At 40.1% G+C, this 25,317-nt stretch overlaps 1 protein-coding gene across 6 annotated transcripts in view; it reads left to right on the top strand.

Annotated features, from left to right (window-relative positions):
• The window catches only part of GRIA3 (glutamate ionotropic receptor AMPA type subunit 3), a 221,808-nt gene that overhangs the window by 31,149 nt on the left and 165,342 nt on the right, over window positions 1–25,317 (top strand). For all 6 annotated transcript variants that reach the window (XR_007358352.2, XM_048863289.2, XM_048863288.2 and 3 more), the window contains exon 3: window positions 8,765–9,004. Coding sequence is in view for 5 of the 6 variants with exons in the window: in XM_048863289.2 (XP_048719246.1) it covers window positions 8,765–9,004 (240 nt within the window). In the remaining variant the exon portion in view is untranslated. The remainder of the gene's footprint in view (window positions 1–8,764; window positions 9,005–25,317) is intronic.

Raw genomic sequence — 25,317 nt, 5'->3', positions numbered from 1 at the left:
CAAGGTGACTGGAAGGTTCAAAGGTTTGGGGGAAGGGAGACTTTCGCAGCGAGGTCAATGGTTTGAATCTGGCCTGGATCATTATGGTGGATGTCTGCATTTCATCACATTATTTCCATCAGGTTTCTGATGGAGAAGATAAGGTGTCAGTGAGTCAAGAAAGCTTGCGTGGAGTTTCTGGGAACCACTGAAGGAGAAATTGAAGCAGGTGTGCCTGTTCTGTGTTAGCCTGCCACAGGAGGGTGCTCTTGGTGGGGCCACCCTATGACAATCCCAGGTTCAGGGAAATGGGGAGCATAAAACTGAAGAATCTGTTTTGTGAGAAATACAGGAGAATTACAGTAATGCTTGCCTGACAATGCCATTCTGACGTAGGTAAGTTTTATTATGCCCATTTTTCCAAGAAGGAAACTGAGGTAGAGAGAGGTGAAGTAACTTGTCCAAGGTTACACAATGAGTTGGGGTGAAGGTGGGAATTAGGTCCAGAAATCCTAGTCTCCAGTACCCATTCTAACAGTATTCCGTCTCTTCTTAAGTACACTATAAGCCAGGTATGTAAGGACTCCATTCTAACCTTTAAAAATTGGCTATTAGTGACATCATTGAATGGAACAAACAGGCTAAAATTCACTCATCATCTTGTCAGTATTGTTGGTTTTATCCACAGTTTAAAAAAAATAACCCTTATAAATCTCCCCAATGACACACCAATTGTCTGTAGCTGAAAGCAGGTGATTTGGTTTGGTTTAACTAAAGACCTCAGAGCAAAGAACCTGCACTTGAGGAGAAATTGCCAGTTTTTTCCCTAACCAGGGCTATACTGTCAGCTTCCACCTAACAGACTGCAGAAATGTCACAACTAATACAAACTCCCTGTGTCATGAATATTCATAATCCACAAGAAGCTGCAAGAACTAAATAGTGTTAGAAAACAAAAATCAAAAGGAACAGCAAGACCTCCAATAACCACTTGGAAAGAATCAGGCACCTTTGTGAGGCTCTGTCCCCTAGAGCCTTCCTAGGAACCTGCAGTCTGGAAATCAGGTGTAACCACAGCATTCTGCATGGAACACTCTTGTGGGTGGGATTGGGAGGCTGGGATTCTGATGTGGAAGTTGGACTCTGGTTTCCTTTTGGTGAAATGAGGTTCAGGCTTCAGCTTGGGCGAATCAACTGCTTTTGAGTGCTCCATCGGCGATTTGTTTGTGGGAAAGAAGTCTGTTAAACGTGGAGCGACCAGGAACCTGGTCTAATCAATATGTTTCTCTTTCCTGCTAAAGTACAGTACGTTTAAGAAGTGTTACAGTCAAACCATGTCTTTCTGGACCAGATGTTTTAGTCAAACACAAGTTGTTGGTCTCAATACAGGAGAAGCTGGGTGAAATTTAATGGCCTGTGGGATACAGGAGGTCAGACTAGATGAACTAATGGTCCCATCTGGCCTTTTCTATGAATGTCCGAGCATTAGAAAGGAAATGTGTACCTAGGGTAATTATATCAAATTGGTGGTGGTGGTGGAATGTGAAGACACCCTACATAGCCCTGACAGATTAGGCTATGTCTACGCTGCATTGTAAACCCAGGGTTTTTGAGACCCAGGCTTGTGGAGACTGTTTCCAAGTCCTTGTTTGAGCATACACACTGCATTGTAAACCTGGGCTTACAGTTGCTAGGCCTACGTCTCACAGCCAAGCTAACGAGTCCATACTACACTTCTGAGTCAGATCTGCAGCTTGAGGTATGTCCACAGTGCAAAATGACAGGCTTTGAACCTGAATCCAGCAGGACTCAGGCTCTGACCCCTAGCAGGGTCCTAGGACATGGATCCTGAGCAATTGCTGACCCGAGTCAAACTGATTTGTGTGTGGAAAGAAAAGGGGATTGAGCTCAAACCTGAGTCGGAACCCAGGTTTAGTGTGCAGTGTAAATATACCCCTTGTGTTCTTGGGTGCTACGTTTGTTAGCCCTACAAACATTTTCTTCCCTTGATGGGAATCACTTCAAACCTGCATGAACCTAAAGTTCTTCATCTTCTCTTGACATCCTTAAGGATTCATCAGTTTCTGCCATCTCATCGCTTATGCCATATGAGTGGAGACAAATGGCAGTTAACTTCTTATCCTGTTAGCGGGGGTGTCTCAACTATTCTTGTATTATGCTGCTTCTCTGTATTACCTCGTGCTAAAATGGCTCTCCTCTTCCCTAACTTTATGCTTGTTATTGCTACTAGATGAGCTTGAGTGTGAACAAAAGAAATGGGAACAGTGGGTCTATCTGTTGCAGAGGACAAACATAGATGGTTATGGGCTTAGACTCATAGAATCATAGAATATCACGGTTGGAAGGGACTTCAGGAGGTCATCTAGTCCAACCCCCTGCTCAAAACAGGACCAATCCCCAACTAAATCATCCCAGCCAGGGCTTTGTCAAGCCTGACCTTAAAAACTTCTAAGGAAGGAGATTCCACCACCTCCTTAGGTAACGCATTCCAGTGTTTCACCACCCTCCTAGTGAAAAATTTTTTCCTAATATCCAACCTAAACCTCTCCCATTGCAACTTGAGACCATTACTCCTTGTTCTGTCATCTGGTACTACTGACAACAGTGGATCCATTCTCTTTGGAACCCCCTTTCAGGTAGTTGAAAGCAGCTATCAAATTCCCCCTCATTCTTCTCTTCCGCAGACTAAACAATCCCAGTTCCCTCAGCCTCTCCTCATAAGTCATGTGCTTCAGTCCCCTAATGATTTTTGTTGCCCCCCGCTGGATGTTTCCAATTTTTCCACATCGTTCTTGTAGTGTGGGGCCCAAAACTGGACACAGTACTCCAGATGAGGCCTCACCAATCTCGAATAGAGGGGAACGATCATGTCCCTCGATATGCTGGCAATGTCCCTACTTATACATCCCAAAATGCCATTGGCCTTCTTGGCAACAACGGCACACAGTTGACTCTTATCCAGCTTCTTGTCCACTGTAACCCCTAGGTCCTTTTCTGCAGAACTGCTGCAGAGCTGTTCGGTCCCTGGTCTGTAGCGGTGCATGGGATTCTTCCGTCCTAAGTGCAGGACTCTGCATTTGTTCTTGTTGAACCTCATCAGATTTCTTTTGGCCCAATCCTCTAATTTGTCTAGGTCCCTCTGTATCCTATCCCTACCCTCCAGCGTATCTACCTCTTCTCCCAGTTTAGTGTCAGTGGCTTATCTAATACAGCTGCCACTGGTTTATCTGTGTCTCTTCACAGCATAGCTGTTGCCACAGATGCAATATTACACTTTGTCTTCTCTCTTCTATGGACAACCTTTGTACTACTTATGGCTGTACTGTTTTCAGGCCGAATACGTTCTGACTGTATGGAATGTACAGGTAGGTCATTTTTGCTGGGGCTCATATAGTCATAAGCAATAATGAATGCATTAGGAAAGCTAGGGAATCACCAGCAAGGTAAAGGGGTTTAGTTATCGGATAGGCAAAACACTTACTTGGAGAGTTCTGTGGATCAGCCTTCTCTATATGTGTGTAGCGTTAAATGCTGTGTTGAAATATATGCTGCTGTTGTGTTATAAGAAATGTGTGTTGCATTCCTTGTTGTACTTTCAAATCATTCCGGCCTTTCCATATAACTAATAACGTTGCTTCATTTGTTACTGTTACCAAAATTACTTCCTAAATTAGATTTAAGACATCCTCCCTCTTCTGTGGGAGTGCATACCAAATACTGTACTGTACTTCATCTCCTTGTCAGATGAACAACCCCCTATGACGTTGCACTCCATATGATGTTATGAAAATATGGGAATGAGTGTGAATATAATGTAACTGGATTATGCTTCATGCAAAAGGTCTCTTGTTAAGGTATGATTACAAAGCTTATCTACTGAGTGTGGTCATCCTATTTGTATGTATCATTCTTGTTTCTGAAACTAGGAATATAAAATATAACTCTGAGGTCCTGTTGTAATTATGCAAAGTGTGGGCCATTAATGGTGGTTTAGAATCTTGATGGCTCCCATCAACTAGGACAATTGACTGTAGATGGCTCTGTTCACTTGCAAGTCTTCCTGTGAGTCAGGCTGGGGAGAATGAAGGCTTGGGGTCTTACAGGACATGTGACCATGTCACGTGGTACCAGAATCCATCTTTAACCTGGTGCTTTTCCATTTAGAAGGAGAGGTGGGGACCCAGAGAGACAAAAGATTCCCGCCTTGTGCCAAAGCCATATAAGGGGGTGGAAGAGAACAAAGGGGCTGCAGTCATGAGAAATCCCCTAGCTACCACCTGACCTGGAACAAGAACTGTACCGGGGAAAGGATTGGGCCCAGACTAGGAAGGAGTCCAGTCTGTGAAAGAAGCTTATTGGAACATCTCTGAGGGTGAGATTTACCTGCATTTAGTTTCCTACTGTATTAGGCTTAGACTTGCGTGTTTTGGTTTTATTTTGCTTGGTAACTAACTTCATTCTGTCTGTTACTACTTGGAACCACTTAAATCCTACTTTTTATATTTAATAACATCACTTTTGTTTAATAATTAACCCAGAGTAAGCAATTAATTCCTGGGGGAGCAAACAGCTGTGCATATCTCTCTATCAGTGTTGTTAGAGGGCGGACAATTTATGAGTTTACCCTGTATAAGCTTTATACACAGTGAAACGGATTTATTTGGGGGTTTGGATCCCACTGGGAACTGGGTATCTGGGTGCTAGAGACAGGAGCACTTCTTAAGCTGTTTTCAGTTAAACCTGCAGCTTGTGGGGGATGTGGTTCAGACCTGGGTCTGTGTTTGCAGCAGGCTAGCGTGTCTGGCCCAACAAGACATGGTACTGAAGTCCCAGGCTGCCAGGGAAAACAGGCTCAGAGGTCGTCTCAGCACATCAGGTGGCAGTCCCAAGGGGTTTCTATGACCCAACCTGTCACACCCCCATTGCACTTAAAATACTAAAATAAAATTATTAGTGTTTCTTTTCCTATATTAGAATTAATGATTATATTGCAGTGAGTAAAGAGGGAAAGCAATTCATAGAATCAGTAATTACGGGTGTGATGAGCCTGCCTCTGACATCGCTTCTTAAAAATTAATTGCATTGTCTTTTGCTGCAACAAAATTGCTTATTTAACAGTCCCTTTCTGTGTATGACTGTTTCTGTATTTCCAATAAGGAAAAGCAAATATAAGTCAATTTGTGCTGAACTATCAAAAATAATAATAATGAAAACTGGCCCTGCATTCAGTAGAAAAGTTGTATATGGGAGGAAAATAGAATTGGGTGTGTAGTTTGCTAATACACCTGCTTTTAAATGTGGCTCATTGATTAATGGCATTAGAATGGTAAGGAAATTTAAAATTCACTTAAAGATGTATTTGTTGGAAAGCCAGCTACAGTAAGTCCATGGGTGAGCAAAACACTCTGTGAAAGAGAGTTTTATGCTACAAAATCATAACAGAATTAGAAGTTCAAAAAAGCAAATGAGCATTGAGGATAAGATAACTGTCCCTTTATCTTCCCCTTATAAAAATAAAAGTTTATTTGCCCTTTAAATGGGCCAGTAAAATCAAATTGGCACCCTACACTGTGTGCTGAATAGGTAATCAGAAGTCTTAAGCTGCAAAGAAAGAAGTAGGGAAGCTTTAAGAGATGAAGATATTCTGAAATAATGTAGCTTATCAAGTCACTCTGTAAAGTATTAAATATGTAGAGTTGTAGTGAGTAGACATAATTCAGGAGAAATAAAAGATGCTCTTTTTCTTTTAAGACAAAACTAAATTCTTTGATCCAACAAATGTATCTAAGAAAAATAGAATTACAAGTATCAGGTGAGAGGCAGTTTCAAAGTAGTGAATAACTGTCCTAAGATGCTCCAGGCTGGCAATATCCTGCTGTTGATTTTTAGGCATCTTTTGGCATAGATGCTGTCATGTACCCAATCTGCCCACAATCACTAAACAACTTCCCTGCTCATAATACCCATGCCCATAGAAGTGGGGATGAGCCAGTCAGAACACAGACACAATTTAATTCTACTTTTTAAAATGGCAAGAGAGAGAGAATTTGGCTGAAGAGATGGGGACTACATGGCCTAATCTGAGAGATGCTCAGCACCCACAGATTTGAGCCAAGTTGTGAGTTTTCAAGTACTTCTGAAAATCAAGCCCTGCATATCCTCTGTTTGTGAAATAACAGAAACAAGGTAGTTTGATGGGAATTCTAAGGCATTGGACTTTCAAGATCAGGAACTTAAATGTTGCTCTACAATGAAGGGGAAAAACAGGATATTTTTAAATTTTGTTTCTGTTGGTTTAGTATTTGGCAGCTTGTGAACGTAAAGCCAGTTTTCTTGCAAGCATTCATTCTGATCAAAAATAAGAACTGGTACCCTAAGTCAGGCAGGTTTCAGAGTGGTAGCCGTGTTAGTCTGTAGTTGTCTTTGATACCACGTAAATCTATGGAAAATGTTTTTCTGTAGTTCTTTGGGCATATATATCAATTTCTGCTGAAACCCTTTCAGAATCAAAATTGCTGCATCAATGTAGCACTTAAAGTGTTTACCTGACTAGGTTCTAGCCGTGCACTTATTGCCATGGCATCAGGAAGGCTGATGATAACAGAACTATGTTGGGATGACAATGGGAAAACATATGTTGGGTACAGCCCAGTTCAACATTATTCATTTAGCAGTAGTAATCTCGGCAAGATTCACACCTGCCAAGTTGTTTTAAGGTTTATGTCATCTGTAGGTTGAATCCACAAAAGGATGACATGATGATACACATTTGACCAGGTCTGATATTGTAGCCAGTAGAGGGCAGTAGCAGTGCATTCACATTGTGGGGTGACAGCATATTGCTACAGGGATTGTATGTCTATGGTTGTTTACATTTTGTTGGGCCCCATCCCCAGAGCAGAGAGAAGACAGAAAGGGATGGTGAGGACCTAACAGTTTTCAGATTTCAACAGCACACTTCTTGCTTCCCTGACCAGAAGAACACTTAAAAGAACAGGGCATTTAGCACAAATGTATTCCTTTAAGTGTTCTCTACAGTACATGATCCATGAGAATGCATTAAGGGTCTGAGTCTACAAGGTGCTCAGTCAGTGGAAGGTTAGGACACTCATCATCTCACAGGATCATGCCCAAACTCGCTAGATTTTCTTATAGCGTTGACATAGTTTAAGCTGTTACAATGATCCTGATACTGTCATAATTTCTGATAGAGCCTTTATTTTTTCCCTTCTTTTTGATACACTTCCATTTTGCCTGTAACTCTGTTTGTTTTTATTTGTTTCTTCAGCAGATACTTTTTATAGCAGACTTTCTGTTTTTATTTCCTACTGGTACATAGTTTAACAAAAATGCATTTTTGTTAATGTGTTAATTCCTGTGTGCATCATACCCCTAGGAATAAATGCTGGTTGTACTGTGGTTGCCTTTGTATCTTTTCCTTTTTACTGCTGTGGAGGCTTTTTGAAAACCTTTTCTTTAAAGTCGGTGCTTTATTTATTCCTTCCTCTTTTCTCTCTAATAGCAGCTGCTATTATTTGCTGTTGGTATCCACTTTTGCTCACATCCATTTACAATGGTCAAGCTCTTAAAAAAATTCTTTAATGCCACCTATATTTTTGCATCTAGGTCTCCTGGAAGAAAATCAAATGCTCACAGTTGAGTAGCTATTCAAGGTGTTATCTATGCTGCCTTGTCAAGGACCTGATATTGGGGAGAGTCCTTTTTAAGATAAACAGGCTTTAATGATTCTGAATGTTAGCATTTGTGGTCAAAATGAATGTTTCGGTGTAGTATTTTGGAAAGCAATATATCTTCATGTAGAAGACCTGGCTTCTTTTATATGTAATTCATTTCCCTTGCATCTTGCTAGGTAAAATGTGTGGCTACTAGGCAAGAGTGATGATTAGGGGTGGCTGAAATATTTGTGTCTCATCTGCCTGGTTTCAGTTTTCAGAGTAGCAGCCATGTTAGTCTGTATCTGCAAAAAGAACAGGAGTACTTGTGGCACCTTAGAGACTAACACATTAATTTCTATTTCCCCATGTTAAGTATCCTCACACCTTCTTGTCAACTGTCTAAATGGGCCATCTTGATTATCACTACAAAAGTTTTTTTCTCCTGCTAATAGTAGCTCATCTTAAGTAATTAGCCTCTTACTCCACCTTTTCATGTTCTCTGTATGTGTGTATACATCTTCTTACTATATGTTCCATTCTATGCATCCAATGAGGTGAGCTGTAGCCCACGAAAGCTTACGCTCAAATACATTTGTTAGTCTCTAAGGTGCCACAAGTACTCCTGTTCTTTTCAAGAACATGAAATAGAACATGCAGTGTAGCTCAGAGATAAAGGGCTTGTCTATCTTGAGACCTCCTCCTCTCTCCAGGATAGTCCCTAGAGGCTGAGATTAGCTGGAATGTTTGAGTTGACAATCTCTGCATTAAACCTTGGGGGATGAAGGCAGGTGGGCTCAGAGCAAGTACTTCTGAGCAGGGGACTTTCCACTCTGGAGCTTGTTACTTTCCTTGGGCTAACCAATTTATAAATAAATTGGTTAGTCTCTAAGGTGCCACAAGTACTCCTTTTCTTTTTGCGAATACAGACTAACACAGCTGTTCCTCTGAAACCTTTCCTTGGTCTGACACTGAACACTTCGCAACCAGAACTGCAATTTTTCCTTTTTTCCCCCAACCCCTCCCATTGATTATATAACACTGCTTCATGGTGGTTTCATATTGTAACATCTCTGTTTTTTGTTTGTTAGTTTGTTCACAGTTTTCTAGAGGAGTTTATGCCATCTTTGGATTCTATGACCAGATGTCCATGAACACACTGACATCATTTTGTGGAGCTCTGCACACTTCCTTTGTCACACCCAGCTTCCCAGCAGATGCAGATGTGCAGTTTGTCATTCAGATGCGGCCAGCGTTAAAAGGAGCCATCCTGAGTCTTCTGACTCATTACAAATGGGAAAAGTTTGTATACCTCTACGATACAGAAAGAGGTAAGAACTGTCATTTTAGGAGGCTTTCCAATATCTAACTTGCTGGAAATATTGATGTCAAACAATGCATCCATGGTTGGCTTTGAACACAGGTCGTTCTTTCTGATTGATTGTCCTAGAAAACAAAAGGTTCAAATATGTTTGCAGGAGGAATAACTTACTGCTGTAAGCATCAGTTTTGGAATACCTGTGTTCCCTGGAACCAAAGGTTTAAATCCTGATAGGGTTGCTGACATCTTCCAAGTAGGTAAGGTAAACGCCATGCAGTTTATTGTTACACAAGACCTACTTTGCACTGGCATTAAAGATCCCATAGTGCTTTTCATAACTGTGTGCTTTTTCCCTGAAATTGGGCAAAAGTAATGCATGTTTTCCCACGTGGCTACCAAACTGCACCCCAGAGGTGGCTGCACTTCAGTGCTGTGGTAAGCATATAATTTATTAAATGTTTTTTGGTCTTTGGGATGAAAAGTACTACATAGATGTGTAGCATAGAGTGTCAGAGAGAGACTGGACATGTACATGGATAACAAGAATATCTGGAGTTATGATAGCTAATACTAAAAATAAAATGGAAGGGATATTAACCTCATGCTTCAGGTTTTAAATCAGCCTCTAACTTTTATGAATTAGGATGAGCTTTTTCATGGGAGTGGGAGCAGATTATCCCACATCTGTCTGTTGTAGGGGTTTCTCTGAAATATCTGGTGCTGGCCATTGACAAGATACTGAATTAAATGCGCCACAGGTCTGATTCAGTATGGGAATTCCTATGTAACATTTTATTGTAATGAACTAGTAATGTATATGTGTACCACTGCCCTCCTTTGCATAGATTCAGAACAGGTAACTGTGGGCCCTATGCCCTACATGGCTCATGGAGATTCTCCTTTAGTTTAAATAGCAGGGGATGTCACTTTTGGAGCAAAAGGATCTGGGTTCCATCGTTGCCATGAAGTTCTGAGGGGCTTGGTGTATAGCAGAGTGACAAAGGGTCAAGTCCCAAGAGGCCACATTTGACATGTTATTACTAAATGGATTTGTGCAAAGTTTTCATAATGTTTGGTGCAGCTAAAGGTTGAGCAGACATTTTGTGTAGACTAATATTTTAAAAACATGGGTCTGAATGTGCAGAGAGACATAAGGGCACTGATAGATTTTGGGAAGCATAGATCATGGTAAAGTTAAAATGTACTACAAATCTGTGAGATCAAGTAGAAATACATGGAGAATTAAGAATTCTCTGCAGTTGAGAATGCTGGTAGTTTTGAAACTTCTGACAACCACTGGGTCTCTGATTTAATTCAGTGTATGAAACTACCATGTGTATTTTTAGATGAAATCTTATGTGAAGATAATGTCATTTATCACAGAACCAAAGGAACAATATCAACAAATGATCATTACAAAATGGTATTTAATATTTTCTAGGGTAAAGTGACCTGAAAGAATTAAGATGAACATGTTTTACTCGGAGAAAGAAACACATTATTGCTCCAAGTTCATGATTAGCAATGGTTGAAAGTCAAAAGGTTTGGGGGGTCGATTTAGTTTGGGAAGTCATTTATATGTGTAGAGCCTTCTCTAAAACCTTTCTAAGCTCTAGGGCAATTACTACACCAAGAAAAAGGGTGTATTTTAACAGGTTAGTTAAGTGAATACAAGGCAAATTGTTGTTTTAACATGAGTTGGCTCGTCACGGTAAACTGTAGGAGAGGTTCTGAGATTTACCTTGACCAGCAAACACACATTAAAACTACAACTGACCTTGTCTTTGCAGAGATTTTAAACATGTTAAAACCACACCTTTTTCCTAGTGAAGACGAGGCCTAGGAGTCTGGGTCTGGCTCTGTTATGCTCTCTCTCCCTACAGTTGTCATGTTGGACCGAGCTCTCTGCCTCTTCATTCATATCATCTTAATAGGTCCTTACAGTTGTTTTTGAAGATCCCATTATGAGTCCAGCAGTTCTGGCTAGCGTGGATTTCATATTTCATGTACCTTGGGGGTACGCACATGAAAGCATGAGGGAAATTTGAATTCAATGACAGCAAAGGGCCAGCAAGAAGCCTACAGGAGTTACTGAAGTATCAGGGGTGCTCTTCCAAGATGAAGGAAAACTCTGTGTCTTTGGTTAGCTTGTATGGATGGAAGAGATGTCAGTACTTATTGGAGGATTGCAGGGATGGCAGAGTAGGCAAAGAGAAATCCTTCTCTCACTGAATCTGGGCCTGGGAAAAGTTTTAGCTTGGTTCTGGTGTGTGGCGAGACCAAAGGTTCTTTCTTTGCCTTCCATTACATTTGTCCTCAGCCACCCTTGTTAATAAATTATCAACTTCATGTTAAAACAGGAACCAAAACACTTTGATCCTGTGTGTTTAGTCTAGTGAAAACAACCTCAGTGTTTGTATCATTGTTATTGACATTAAAATTACTGTATTTTAAAGAAACATGAGAGTAAATTAGAAGCAGGGCATTATCCAATGAGAAGTTGACATTAAATCCCATCGTCTGATGAGCAGTAATCCTGACTGACAGCACCTGAAATATCTGGCAGTTTCAGAAGCCTGCCTAATCTATTGTGATGGGTCTTCAAATAAGAGAGCATCTCAAGAGCCTGAACAATAATAATGGTGAAAGGCTGCTTGCACCGGATAGTGAATAAAAGACTTACATATGCCTGCACTGAGATTCCATTGAAAATGAAAACACTGGATCTGTCATACTTTTTCATAATTTATACCATAGATAGTCAACTGCTTTGGGACATAAATACTATAGAGAGAAAATGTTGAGCAATTTGCTGTCAGCTCCTGAAATAAATTATCATTTAAATACCTCCTCTCTGTAAAGGTTATCTTCTTACTGGCTTGTTCTTAGAATTGGACTATCTGTGAGAAATCATGATACATTAAGCTACTCCTTCATATGTTTAATATTAGGTACTGAGCAAATTGTTCTTGCAGGTAGTTTTACTGTATTCTGCTGAAGCAAGAGACTGCTAGCCATTAAGCTCTGCATTTACTAGGACTTAAATACTGTTGCATATTACAGATGTCAAAAAAAACGGAAGAAGCCTATCTGTGGTTTTATGTCATTTACTGAACTACTTCAAGCTAAGCCTATGAGAGTCAGCTTTCCTACGAAACTGTTCTCTTTAGGTAGTGATATTTTTTTCTTCTTCACCACATGGTATAATCATATGGTTAACCCTTTGACATCAATAGACATGACAGCATGATTTCATGTCTCTTGTGGTGCAGAGAATAAAGATGCATCCCAAACAGAGTAAAGTTGAGAAATACAATAAAATAGACAAACAATAATGCTTCTAATTCTGCAAGTAATTGTGTGTGCATTTCATAGCATTTAGACACCTAATTACCTTATTTATTTTCTGAGGCTACTAGGTGCCTAAGTGCTATAAATTGCACCCACAAATATTTATATAATAGGTGAAAAATCTGATGCCATTTCTCAAAAGTGGGAGCTGTGCTGCTAAATCAGGTAACAAAATCTAAGAAAATACAAGACACCTGAAATCCTGCAGCAGAAATGAAAACATTTAAAATGTGTCTGTGGTTTGACTTATACTGCAGTAAAGCCCTTAAATATGAGTGACATTTAAACTCACATGATAACAATTGAAAAAAATTATGCTTTATGGGAAGTCACGGTACATTAGGAAAAATCTGTTAAGGAAAAAGAAGACAATCAGCAATGTATAGTAAAGGAAATGTGTCAGAACATTCATTCTATGCCACGTACCTCATGTCCTTCAAAGGGGAAAAGGCAGGGTTAATTTCTGTTGGGATTAACTCCAATCAATGAATTGACACTGTCAGTTGCTGTCCTGCTTTTATATTGCGCACAAAATATCTGATTAATTAGCTGGTGCTAAATGCCTCAGTAGGCTTCTCTGCAGTAGAACTAAGGCTAATTAAGATCATGTCAGGATGAAATGATGACAGGGTTACAGGCAGAAAGCCATTCTGAACTCGGATAGCATGCATCAAGAAAGCCTCCTTTATGTATTTCACGCTGAGGATTATTTTTCATTCTAAGCATCATGTTTGTTTCTAGTCTCAGTTTCACTGGCGTAAATCAGTAGTTATTCCATTGAAGTCAGTTGGGCTTACACTGGTGTAAAACTAATGTAAGTGAAAGAAGATTCAGGCCTTTGCATTTTAGATTCTCCTTACTTTCATGTGAGAGTTACATGTCTCTTTTATTTAATTATACAGCTAGTGTTGTGGATTGTAATACTGAAGCTTTTGTTTAATCTGAATTTTTAATATGCTTCTTAACTAACGTTTCATTTTATGTTTTGTATCAGAATCACTTGTTTGTATAGTTGGTTTGCTCTCTAAAAGCCTCCAAATTAGGCATGCATTTTTGACCTAAGATCTCACCAGATTTGACACTTAACTATGTAAAAGTATATTTTAACACACAGATGGTGCACTCAAAAATTACCATACACTTTTTGGCACAAACATATTTATTTATGTAATGCAGTTCAGAATCAAGTCATACAGAATAGCCTGTGTACTTGTGGGGGTATCCCTTGCTCCCTTCTTTGAAGGTCACTAGTCAGCTTAGAATGTAAATTCTTTGGGGCAGGGACGCTGTCTTCCTTTGTATAGTGCCTTGCAGCACAAAGGGGCTGCAACCTTGACTGAGGTGCTGGAATGTTAATAAAATATCTGGTCATACTTAGCGGATTTGCACCCATTTAGACTGACTCTGAATTTCACCCATTTGTTGTTTAAGGTCCAGTTTCTGAAGTTAGTAATTTAATTAGGTATCTGTGGATGGAATATCTTGATAAACAAGCGACTCAATAGCTGTTGTCCTATGCATTTTTAAAAGGTTGGTAGTGGATCTGATCACAGCTGGATAAAGGCACAGGCATTATAGTCCTATGCCTAGTGCCACAGCTCCTGGAGTCGCATGAGATCAGAGTCTCAGCTTTCATGTAAAATATAAATTATGTAGCTAACCTTCAATGATGCAAAGAAAAGCTTCAAAATGTGAACCAAGTATAAGTGATGCCTGAGTCTGCAGACAGCCTGAAACAGTAGCTCCACGAGATGTGATCTGTCTTGTTTATCTTAACTCTGAAACCCACTGTCATCTCTAAGGTGGATGAGGTCATGCCTGGAGAAAGACCACAGCATAGAAGTGGAGCTATGAGCGCCCCACATAAGTTGTGTCTAGGGCCATGGATTTTCTTGATTTGGCCTTGGACACATTTGATGACTTGACGCCTGATCCATTACATCTGCAGACGGCCAAGAATAGCTCTTCTGCATACTACTGCGTTTACCCAATGAGGCTTGTTATCTACGCTCCACATTCACGGTCAAAGGACAAGTCACTTCTGCAGTAGCTGTTCTTGAAGGAGGAGAATTGAAGACTGCTAAAGGGAGAGGGCTGCAAGAAACAGGCTCATTGCAGATCATGCTTAATTGGCCATAGACAAACGTCTTCATAATGGAAAGCATGCACATTGCTGCCTTAGCAAATTGTAGATAATTGGCTATGTACACACCACAACATAGCCAACTCTGCCCAAACCAAGATGGGATGAGCCAGTATTCAATGATAAGGTGGCCAAATGCTAGTAGCTTATCTGAGGAACATCACACTGAGTATCTGCTTAGATGAAATCACTGTGGCAGGTGGTGAGAGTAGGTGTCAGCTGAGACACTTGTGCAATATGTTGTGTAGGAAAGATTTTTACTATAATCAGCTTAAATTTACAAACAACAAATTGTTTTGAAGTGGAAAACTGGAATTTTTCATTTTGAAAATGTCAGAACAAAACATTTTGGACAATTTCAAAACTTTAAAAAAAAATGACGAGTCAAGAAATTGGTTGAAACTGACCCTTTCCACAAAATGGGTTGGTTGCAATGAATCACATTTTCCAACCAAAAAAGCATTTTAACAAAAAAATTCCCAACCAGCTCAAACCACCAGACAGTGAGTAACACAGGGAACTAACACACTGGCCTTTCACCTCTGGAAACCTGGATTCAAATACCAATAATGTCAAGAAGAAAAGAGAATAGGGTGATTCCTTGGGGGGATGTGAAAGGCTTATGAGTCTCTGCATAAAACAAGTGGAAGAAGTAATCTAAAACAGAATCACTAAATCCTGCACACTAGCATGCTACAGGGGCAGAGAATTTTCCCTGCTGCTAAACAGCTAATTTCTCAAACTCTGTGGATGACCTCAAGCTACCATATAACCTTTCCATGTAAGGCCATTTGCATACTCTGTCTTACATCAAAGAAAACCAATTGCAGTGGTTGAATTGTCAAGGAAGTTCACAACAGTTGCAGGAACTGGTGAATTTCCAGGTTTCAGACAACAACTTTCCTGTTTGTTTCATCAGAGTGGTCTTTTCTCAAGGCTTTGGATGTTATTCCTCCAACCAAAATATTGGGCTGAATGTGTTACATGTGGAAATATGGGAATCACAACACTGGCTAGAGCCAAATATAATTTTCTCTCGATTAATCACAGTACTCTTTTCATTTAAAAAATGTCACGACTTATAGGCTGCAAATATGTTCAAGTCTTCTTTCATTCTCGTCACTTTGCTTATATGTGTAAGGGTTGATGCAATGTGTTTTGCTTACACTTTCAAGATTCCTAATGGATTAAGATTCTTTACATTGTCTTCTGGTAAATATCAGCTTGTGGAAAAGAATAATGGAACATACACCATATGCTTGGAAAACTATAAAACATCTAGGGCTCTATAACAGGAAAGAATTACTGCTAACCTTGTCTGATTCTTTTTGAGGTTTATGGCTCTACTGCTGGAATATTTTGGATATCAGCCCAGAATACTGTGCATGACATTGGGACATTACATATCTCCAGCATTTAGATAGCCATTCTGAGGGCCATCTCATTTTCTCCTTTCACTTCCAACTGCACAGAGCGGAAAAAAGGAGAGGAAATCTTGGTGGGATAATGAGGCTCAGGGAGTTGTGAGCAGAGGTTAGACCTCTGTGTGGATGATCCATAGCATCAGATGTCAGGATGGCTTGGAGAGCCATGCCTCCTAATAGCTGAAGTTTCAAGACCTACTGGTGAGTTGGCAATTCAGCAAATCGCAACTTGCAATTTTGTCCCTCTTACATGTTTTTCCCTGGAATTATGTTTTGATGCTTACTGTCTGATAAAGAGGGTAATTTGGTGTAAGAAATTGAAATGATTGTTTTCACACTTTGCTACAATACAGAACACAGTGTAAGTCCTGTGGTCTGAAATCTATTAATCAGAGTTAAAGAAAAGACACATTCCATGCAGCTAAGTGTAATACGAAAATGATCAGTTTCTGTTTGATGGAATATTACAGTGCCTAGAATTTGCCTGCAATGCCTAGGAAAAGCAGTGTTTGGTTTCAAGCAATTTTAGGATACAGCACAGGCAATTTCACCTAAGAGGCAGATACTTACACCCTTATTCACGCTGAGTAGCCCCAACGACTTCAACAGGACTATGCACGGAGGAAGGTACTGCTCAGTGAGTGTGCCAGAATCTGGCCCTGAGCTGACATGTTCTGTTTCATTGGCCACAGGATAGTTTTGCCTTTCCTGCTTGTGTGCCTTAGGTAATAATCTCAGTATGAGATCATCTAAGTCTCTTTGGCACTCAGGTTCCTGGAAGAGCTCTTCTGATGCTTTCCTGGACAAACATTGGGTCCTCCAGCTAGACATTATATTGGCTACAGTAAGGATGGACTGAGAGCCTTAAGCAGTTTTCTCCTGGTGCTTCACATCAGCTGCTCTTTGATTTGCTAACCCCTGGTAGTCACATAAAACTTTTTCTCTAGGATCAGCCAAACAAGTGAACCAAACCTTTAACAAAAGGGACAGAACAACTTCGACAGTCACCCAGCAAGGGATGTGTCATATTGACACGGGAAAGGTGTGGTTAAAGCACAAGAGCATCCAGAGTTCCCTGGTGTTCTGTAGAGCACGTTGTGTGCACATTTTAGATAGATATGCTGGGCTCGGTGTTGAGATGCCCAGGCAAAGTGCCCATGCATCCCCTGAGGCAATTTGACCATGCACTGCTGCCGGTGACATTTTCCAGCGAAGGGTAGAATACCTGCCCATGCAGAACAGATCTGTACCCTGCCTCATGGAGCTCCTAGGCATGAACAAGTGCTCCAGCCTGTTCATGAAGAAGAGCAGGGGAACCAGAGCAGGAATGTGGGTGTAATGGAAATGTGGGCCCAATACTGTTATTGCAGATCCTAGTCTGCAATAACATGATAACTTTCATTCTCCCCTGAACAGCTAAGGACAGGTTGTGATAAGTCCCATTCAACATGACTGAGGCTAAGTGTATGAGTGGTCCCACTGAAGTCATGAGCAGAGCGCTGAGAATAATGGATTTTTTGGTACATTGTCAGTCCCCAAAAAATAAGGAAAAAATTCCTTTCAGGACAACGTAAAACGAGATGTTCATGTTGGCATGTTCAGGGAACCAAAAACTTAATAAAATAAAAGTTTCAGATCAAACTAAATCTTTTGTTCAACCCAAACTGAAACATCATCTCAATCTTCAGCCTTTTAGAACTTTTTTTTAAAAGAAATTGAAGGATATTTTTAAAGAAAAAGTTGTGTCGAATAAAAACCCCCAATGGTTTCATTTTGAAAAAGTCAAAACAAAACATTTTGATTTTTTTCTTTAATTTCTTCTAAAGCAATTTGACAAAATTGCCATGAATTCTCAGAATGTTTCTGCTGACCCAGATCTGCATTTTCCCCCCCCCCCACCTCCCCAAAAAAAAAAGTTTGAAGGAAAAATTTAACCCAGCTCCTACCATGAATAAGAGCATTACAATCTGGCCCTAGGTGTTTGGGTTTTCTCTTTTCCAAATTAATATGAACTCTGAGTTTTTGAACATGAGTTTGACAAAATATGCTCGAGTACAGATCACAAGTAGGGAAAAAGACCTGGGGAAGCGAAATACATAACCCAAAACCACTATATGCACTACACAGCAGCCCTAAAGCAAGCTCTCGGGAGCATAAACTGACATCCTGAATGTCGTATATGGTGAGCAGGAGAAAATAGCTCTGGCACTGTAGGCTTATGATATAATTCTAAAGTCAGAGAGTCATTGTGCTTTTATAAACTGATTCTTGTTTAAATACATGCCTCTTAAATTTTTATCACTTTATGAATATGCATGTTTTATCTAGTCTTGCTGAATAAGGTATAGCACATCTAATTTTTATATTGTGTGTGTATATATAAATAATTTAAGTAAAGGACTCTTTGGTCTTTGGTGATTTTATATGTGTTTCAGTAGGGTTCAAAATAACAAACTCTCGCATTTCCAGGAGAAATCTAAACTCAGATTTGCCCCATTTAAGACTATCTGAAATGCCTCTATAGTAAACCCCTGCCCTGCCCTTTTCCTTCTCCGGGAGTGATTATGGCACTTGTGTTTTAAATAGTCCCTCTGAAAATTCAGAACTGTGTGTTTCCAATATCAAACATTCCCAAAAGCGAAAAAAAGTGGTACTCAAAATGAATCCTATCTTGACAACAAGTTGAACCTCTAATACACAGACTGGAGGGTGGGGGGAAGTGCTTTCCCTACTGGTGCGTGTATGTGAAGCCATAATGGACTTCTATGTGGAATATGACTCAGGAAATGCTTATTCAGTTCACCTGTACAGTGGTATCCCATAGAAATCTGACACCGCAATAATTTGAGCTTTAATACAACAAAGTTCTACATAGTTTCATCATTAATATAAAACAGCTATTTTACCACTATGCTCTGAAGCCAAAATCAAAATCTGCAAGTGACTGCTGATTGTAACCACTGCAGAAATAATTTGAGGTCCCTGTGAAATATGTGAATTTCACACACACATACACCCCTCAGAGTTATGAACACCAGAGTTATGAACTGACTGGTCAAGCGCACACCTCTTTTGGAAATGGAAGTATGTAATCAGGCAGTGGCAAAGACAAATAAAAAAAGCAAGTAAAGTACTGTGTTAAACATAAAAAACTTAAAAAAATAGAGACAGTTTTAAAAAAAAGATTTGACAAGGTAAGGAAACTGTTTCTGTGCTTATTTCATTTAAATTAAGATGGTTAAAAGCAACATTTTCCTTCTGCATAGTAAAGTTTCAAAGCTGTTTTACATCAATGTTCAGTTGTAAACTTTTGAAAGAACCACCATAACCTTTTGTTCAGCGTTATGAACATTTCAGAGTTATGAGCAACCCGTTAGCACACACACACAAAGTGCTGCAAAGCCAATAGGAAGAAAGTGAATCGGTTGCAAACTAGTATATGACAGGTTTCAGAGTAACAGCCGTGTTAGTCTGTATTCGCAAAAAGAAAAGGAGTACTTGTGGCATCTTAGAGACTAACACATTTATTTGAGCATGAGCTTTCGTGAGCTACAGCTCACTTCATCGGATGCATACCGTGGAAACTGCAGCAGACTTTATATATACACAGAGAATATGAAATAATAGCTCCTCCCACCCCACTGTCCTGCTGGTAATAGCTTATCTAAAGTGATCATCAGGTGGGACATTTCCAGCACAAATCCAGGTTTTCTCACCCTCCACCCCCCCACACAAATTCACTCTCCTGCTGGTGATAGCCCATCCAAAGTGACAACTAGAGTTTGACAACCTGGATTTGTGCTGGAAATGGCCCACCTGATGATCACTTTAGATAAGCTATTACCAGCAGGACAGTGGGGTGGGAGGAGGTATTATTTCATATTCTCTGTGTATATATAAAGTCTGCTGCAGTTTCCACGGTATGCATCCGATGAAGTGAGCTGTAGCTCACGAAAGCTCATGCTCAAATAAATGTGTTAGTCTCTAAGGTGCCACAAGTCCTCCTTTTCTTTTTAGTATATGACTGTAGCTGCTTCATTTCACATATCAAAGTTTGAGGCTTGATGTTATTAAAAAAGAATCAAATGTAGCCTGATTAAACTTTGATTCTCTTCCTGTGTTGAATGGACCCCCTCCAATACCCGTTATAGTCAGTGGGAATCTTTCTATTGACAACAGAAGTTGGATCAGGCCCAATGTGCTTGTAGGGCTCTGTCTTGCAAGTTGCTAAGCAATCTGTCCCCTGCTCAGGAAAGCACAGAGGCACACGCTTAACTCTATTCACATGAGCAGTCCACTGACTTCAATGGGACTATTTCCATACTTAAATGCTTGGTTTGAGCCCCAAGGGGCCAGCACTTTGCAGGATTGAGCCCAGTATGAAGCAGGCACCTAATATGTATCCGCAACGATATATATGTTCAGCTTTCTCAGCATATTAAAAATTAATGTATATTTCATTGAAACTATGCTTTCCAGTTAACAGTTGACTTCCCGGAGGATTCTGATTTTTTTTTAATGGCCTCCCTATATTTTTATGTGGTTGTGAAGGAAATAAATGTGTTGTCTTAAGATTTCTTTTAAACTTGAATGCCATGTCGCCATAGTTTGGATTGAGTGTTTGCCCTTCTCTGTGTGCTCGCCTTCACTGGTAAATGGTTAACTTTCATCCTGGCCAAAGGGTATCAGTGTGGCACTGCAGTGATCCCCTAAATAAGGAAACTTACTGAGTTATTTCAATACCGCTCAATGCAAGGCAATGCAAATGCTGACTTCATAACTGTGTGTGTGTATATTATACAATAGAGATTGACACCAGCTGAAGATCTGCCTTGTTGTCTATCATCAGAGCTCCCTTAATGGAGCTATGACAATTGACACCAGCTGAAGATCTGCCCATTGGTGCGGGAACTAAGGGTGTTGGGGGTGCTGATGCACCCCCTGGCTTGAATTGATTTCTAGGATACAGGGTTTATAGTTTGGTTCAGTGGCTCTCAGCAGCCCCACTATACAAATTGTTCCAGCACCCCAGGGTCTGCCCCAGAGAAAATACACTGTGGTGTGATTTTAATGGATTGAGTTTGGGATGGCCATAATGTTTGCAAGAGTTGATGCTACCAAACGAGTGCCAGTAAAACGTTTGGACCCTCCAAGAAATATAGATCAAAAGGAATGTCTGAACTACATCAAGAAGTCAGATCGTTCTCATTTGATAGAATGACCCCAGGCTCTCTTTGCTTTCAGTTCAAGTACGTAGTGATACCTTCCTTTGTTACTTCAGCTGAAGTTCAAATTTCCTATGATAAGAGGGTGCATACAGTACTGGATGAATGAAGCATAAGGTGTTGGGATTATAAAAAACACTTTGTACTTCTAATGCACTTTCCATCTGATGACCTCAAAGCACCTAACGAAAAATAATGAATTAAGCTACACAATACCCCTGTGAGGCAGGCATGTAGTATTATCCCTGTTTTTCAGATGGAGAAACTGAGGCACAAACTGATTAAGTCCCCTATCCGCTGCCCTTTTAAAATCAGTGGAAGTACTCCCCTTGAGATCAAGCCTTAAATGGCTAGTCCAATGCCACACTGGAAGTCTGTGACAGGGCCATTAATAAAAGCTCTGATCTTCCCATTCCTAGCTCTGCTTTCAACACCAAACCATGCTTCTTCCCTTAAATTTTACTTTCCATTTCCCTTATCTGGGAAACAAATGAGTCTCTTTGAAGGGACTCTTAATTGATTACTGAACAGGCTGTGCATGCAGGGTACTAATTAAATTGTATTTGTGGTACAGTTTATACAGAGGAATCCAACAGCTATGATTTCAATGATTCCTTGTTCCACACAGGAATGTGTGCGTCTATGTGACTTTGTCCTTTTAGAGAAACAAGCTGGATGAGGTAATATCTTTTATAGTCTCTCTCACCAACAGAAGCTGGGTCCAGTAAAATATATTATCTCACCCCCCTCCTCTCTCTAATACCTGGGGACTGACACTGCTACAACACCACTTTGTCCTTTTAGATGCAGTTGAGTTTTTCAAACTTCAGACAATTGAATAAACTAATTTCTCATCTGTGTAATTATCCATGTCCCATTTTCCAGAAATTATTGTCTTATTGAGCATAAAGATGACTCAGATGTTTCATAGAAAATAAATAAATGTGAATGCAGACAAGACAAGCCTCATTAGGGAAGGAAGGAAGCTTCCTCAGATTGTATTAATTTTAAGGTAGTTTTTAAAGCATTTTCCTCCTGTGAATATGGGTTTAGCTCTGTGTTCTCAAGAGACGTTTAAAATCTCACTTATCCCTTTTTTAAAGTGTCCCTCATGCAGATTCATCAGCTTGACAGCATGGTGAATATGCATTTCTGGACCTCTACCACACTGTATGCTACTGTGGTAAAAAGGAATAATAAATACCACCATAAAGCAATTGAGTGTTAATCTCTGAAGGGACAATGGGAAAAGTTCCCTAACAGGGAATGTAAAATGAGTGTGATCTGTATAATGTTTAACACTTAATCACTGATTTGGTTTATTCCACATACAGAGACTTTTCTGGGTGGATCCTTGCCAATGACTAATGCCCCAAAGAAAAGTCATGTGACCTAAATTTCACTTTCGTATTCTCCTGATCCTGCGCCCACTCTGTGGAGGCCCTGATGACCTGCACTGAGTTAAACACTTCTCATATATGCTGGTGGCTAATGTTCCCAAAACAGCAGCCAGGGATCAGCACCGTATAGTGGTTCTCAACCTATTTACCATTGTGGGCTGCATCCACACTATATATATATATATATATATAGTACCTGTATGGCCCTGAGTATATCACATGGGCTGCCACTGTGTGCTGATTGGGCCGCAAGCAGGCCATGGGTTGAAAACTATTGGCATAGAAGCATCCTGCCAGGTTCCCTACACAGGCAGTTAGAGTAATGTAAGTACCAATCTGCCATCTTTACAACACCAGATCTGCTGGGATGATCCTCCTGGAGCAAGATACACCGGCATTTTCATCAGATTCTGCAGGCAGTGTGGGTCAAAGTAGGCGTGCCACGGAATTTGGTTGTGCACAGGTAATGCAGCTGGGCTGATTCTAGCTGGTTGGGATTCATCCCTAGGAAGATGAGGTGCTACTGCTCAGCTCTCTAAGTGTAGTAGCAGGGCATGTGTAGATCGCTATTTTCTAATTCAGAAGAGGTGAATAGTACAGTTCAGAAGCCAGAATTGAAACTAATGAAAACATAAACTCCAACTCTGTTTTGCTAGCCGCCATTGGGGTTGTCTTGTACTAGAATCGTACAGTTCTGTTAAGCTATCTGAATTGCAATGCCATGTTGCAAGGATAAAACAGTATCTGCCAGTGAAGGTTGACAGGGACGGAATGATAGTTGTTAAGGATTCTGAGGAATGTTGTCACTGAATCCCAAAATCTTTGAACTGTCCTTTGCCTGGGAGATATTTCTATCAGTGCTACTACACTGAACCCCAATAACATTGATACTCCGTGGATTGCTAGTGTAGTTTGCATACTAGCCGTGAGAATGTCACTGTTACTTGTGCTATGTCCTAGGCATGTGTTTTACCCGGTGGGGCTCGTTCTGCTAGCTATCAAGTCATTTTTCCTCTCTCAGTCCATAACCCAGAAGGCAATCAGAGAAGCAATGATTGATGTTATTTTTTACTACCATTCGAATATCTGCCCAACTGTACTTGATATTCCCTCTGTGCAGGCCAGGTTTTTAAAGGAGTAGGGACACTCTGCTTCTTAACTGATCATATTGCCAATCTCCAAGGGCAAATACAAATTAGGTTTGCTTCCCTTTTGCACCAGCGTAGGTTTCTTGAGCATTTAAATGAGACTCCTTCCTAATTTGACAAGTGGGGACCCAGACTTTGATGCTTTGCTCATCCTGTTTTTATAGAACCCTGATCATCTATTTGAAAGTTATTCCATATTTTCCTGTCTGCAGCTATCAAATTGCCTTGCTTGAATTTGACTTCTTTCAGGTTGCCCACTTCTGTCTGTTTTTGTTTGGTCTGACGAAGTAATGCTTTACCACTAGTAACTGAAAAACCTATTAAACTCCCTTTATGTTCTGTCCTTGGCATATGATGTAAAACAGTCCCAAAGACACTTGCCCTGACCCATTCTTGCACTGTCTAGCTCTCGGTTAGCTAAAAGCCTAACCTAAACCTTCCAAGGGCAGTTTTAATGCTTTTTTGATGATGCAGAGTTTAAACTTTTCTTTCACAACTGCGGTTGTGTAATGATAGTCTTGCCCAGGGGCAACAATCTGTGACAATAATAATTGCAGAGGTTTTTTCAAAAAGGGTACATTAGAATATTCTAAATGTCTTCTAAAATTGTCAGATAAATATGGTGATTATTATATACACTTTCCAAATGTCTTTCTCAGCTGACTAAAATCAGTGATCCTTCAAAGTCATGTGGTTGCCATCCTTTCAGCAGAACAACAGCTTCTGTGTGGCCTTATGGTTTTACATTGTGTGCCCTTGGGTACTGAGAGTAATGGTATATAATCCCAGAGTTGGCAGTAGGAGGCATTTGCTAAAGATACCAAGTGGTTTGCATTTAATGCGGGTGCTGAGATTAATACCCAAGAGTACAGTTCTAATAGGTACACTAAGATGATGGATAAAGCTATGACATAAACTCATCTTTCCTCTTTTAGGTTAAACTTTCAACCGCCATTACTGCTTAGAAATCTAAAGTATGCAAAAAAAACCATGGTTGTCGCACATCTATATGAAATATCAATCCATGGGTCTGATTCCTGGAGAACTTTAAATTGATGAGTTTAAGCAACAATTTCTGTCTAAAAAACTTTTAATTTAAATGTATTTATTTTGCCAGCATTTTATCACACTGGATTACATATTGACACAGCTGTCAGGATGACTTGGATGGCTAAAGTTACATATTTCTTCATCACATAATGTAATCTGCTGCAAAAGCATGTTTCTCATTGACTTCTTTGGCCTACCAAGAAACATGTAATTGCAGGTTAGTCTCCTGTTTGTGGGTTCTGGAATTCCTTTTACCATCAAGATAGGATGGCTTTAAAAAAAGAGAGAGAAAGGAAAAGGAAAAGTCAGCCCTCCTGCATTGTATTTCGCTCAGCAAGATGAAACCTTCGATCTGAATACATCAGTGACAGTAATTGCTTGGTAGCAAGGATTGCTTTATTACTTAATAGTAGCATTATTGATCAGCTGTGTTTGTCCATGAACGGACAATGATAACCTCAAATTAGATCAAGTTTGATTAAAGAAATAAAATCTAATTATGGTCTATGCCTGGTTGTAGACAAGCAGCAATAACCTGTGTGAAAAGATAATTATTGAAACAACATTTTTGCAGTGCTTTCT

Source organism: Caretta caretta, chromosome 9, assembly GCF_965140235.1.
Source record: "Caretta caretta isolate rCarCar2 chromosome 9, rCarCar1.hap1, whole genome shotgun sequence".
In the NCBI taxonomy this organism is placed as follows: Eukaryota; Metazoa; Chordata; order Testudines; family Cheloniidae; genus Caretta; species Caretta caretta.
Note: the sequence above shows the minus strand (reverse complement) of the source record. Positions and strands in the feature narration are given on the sequence as shown.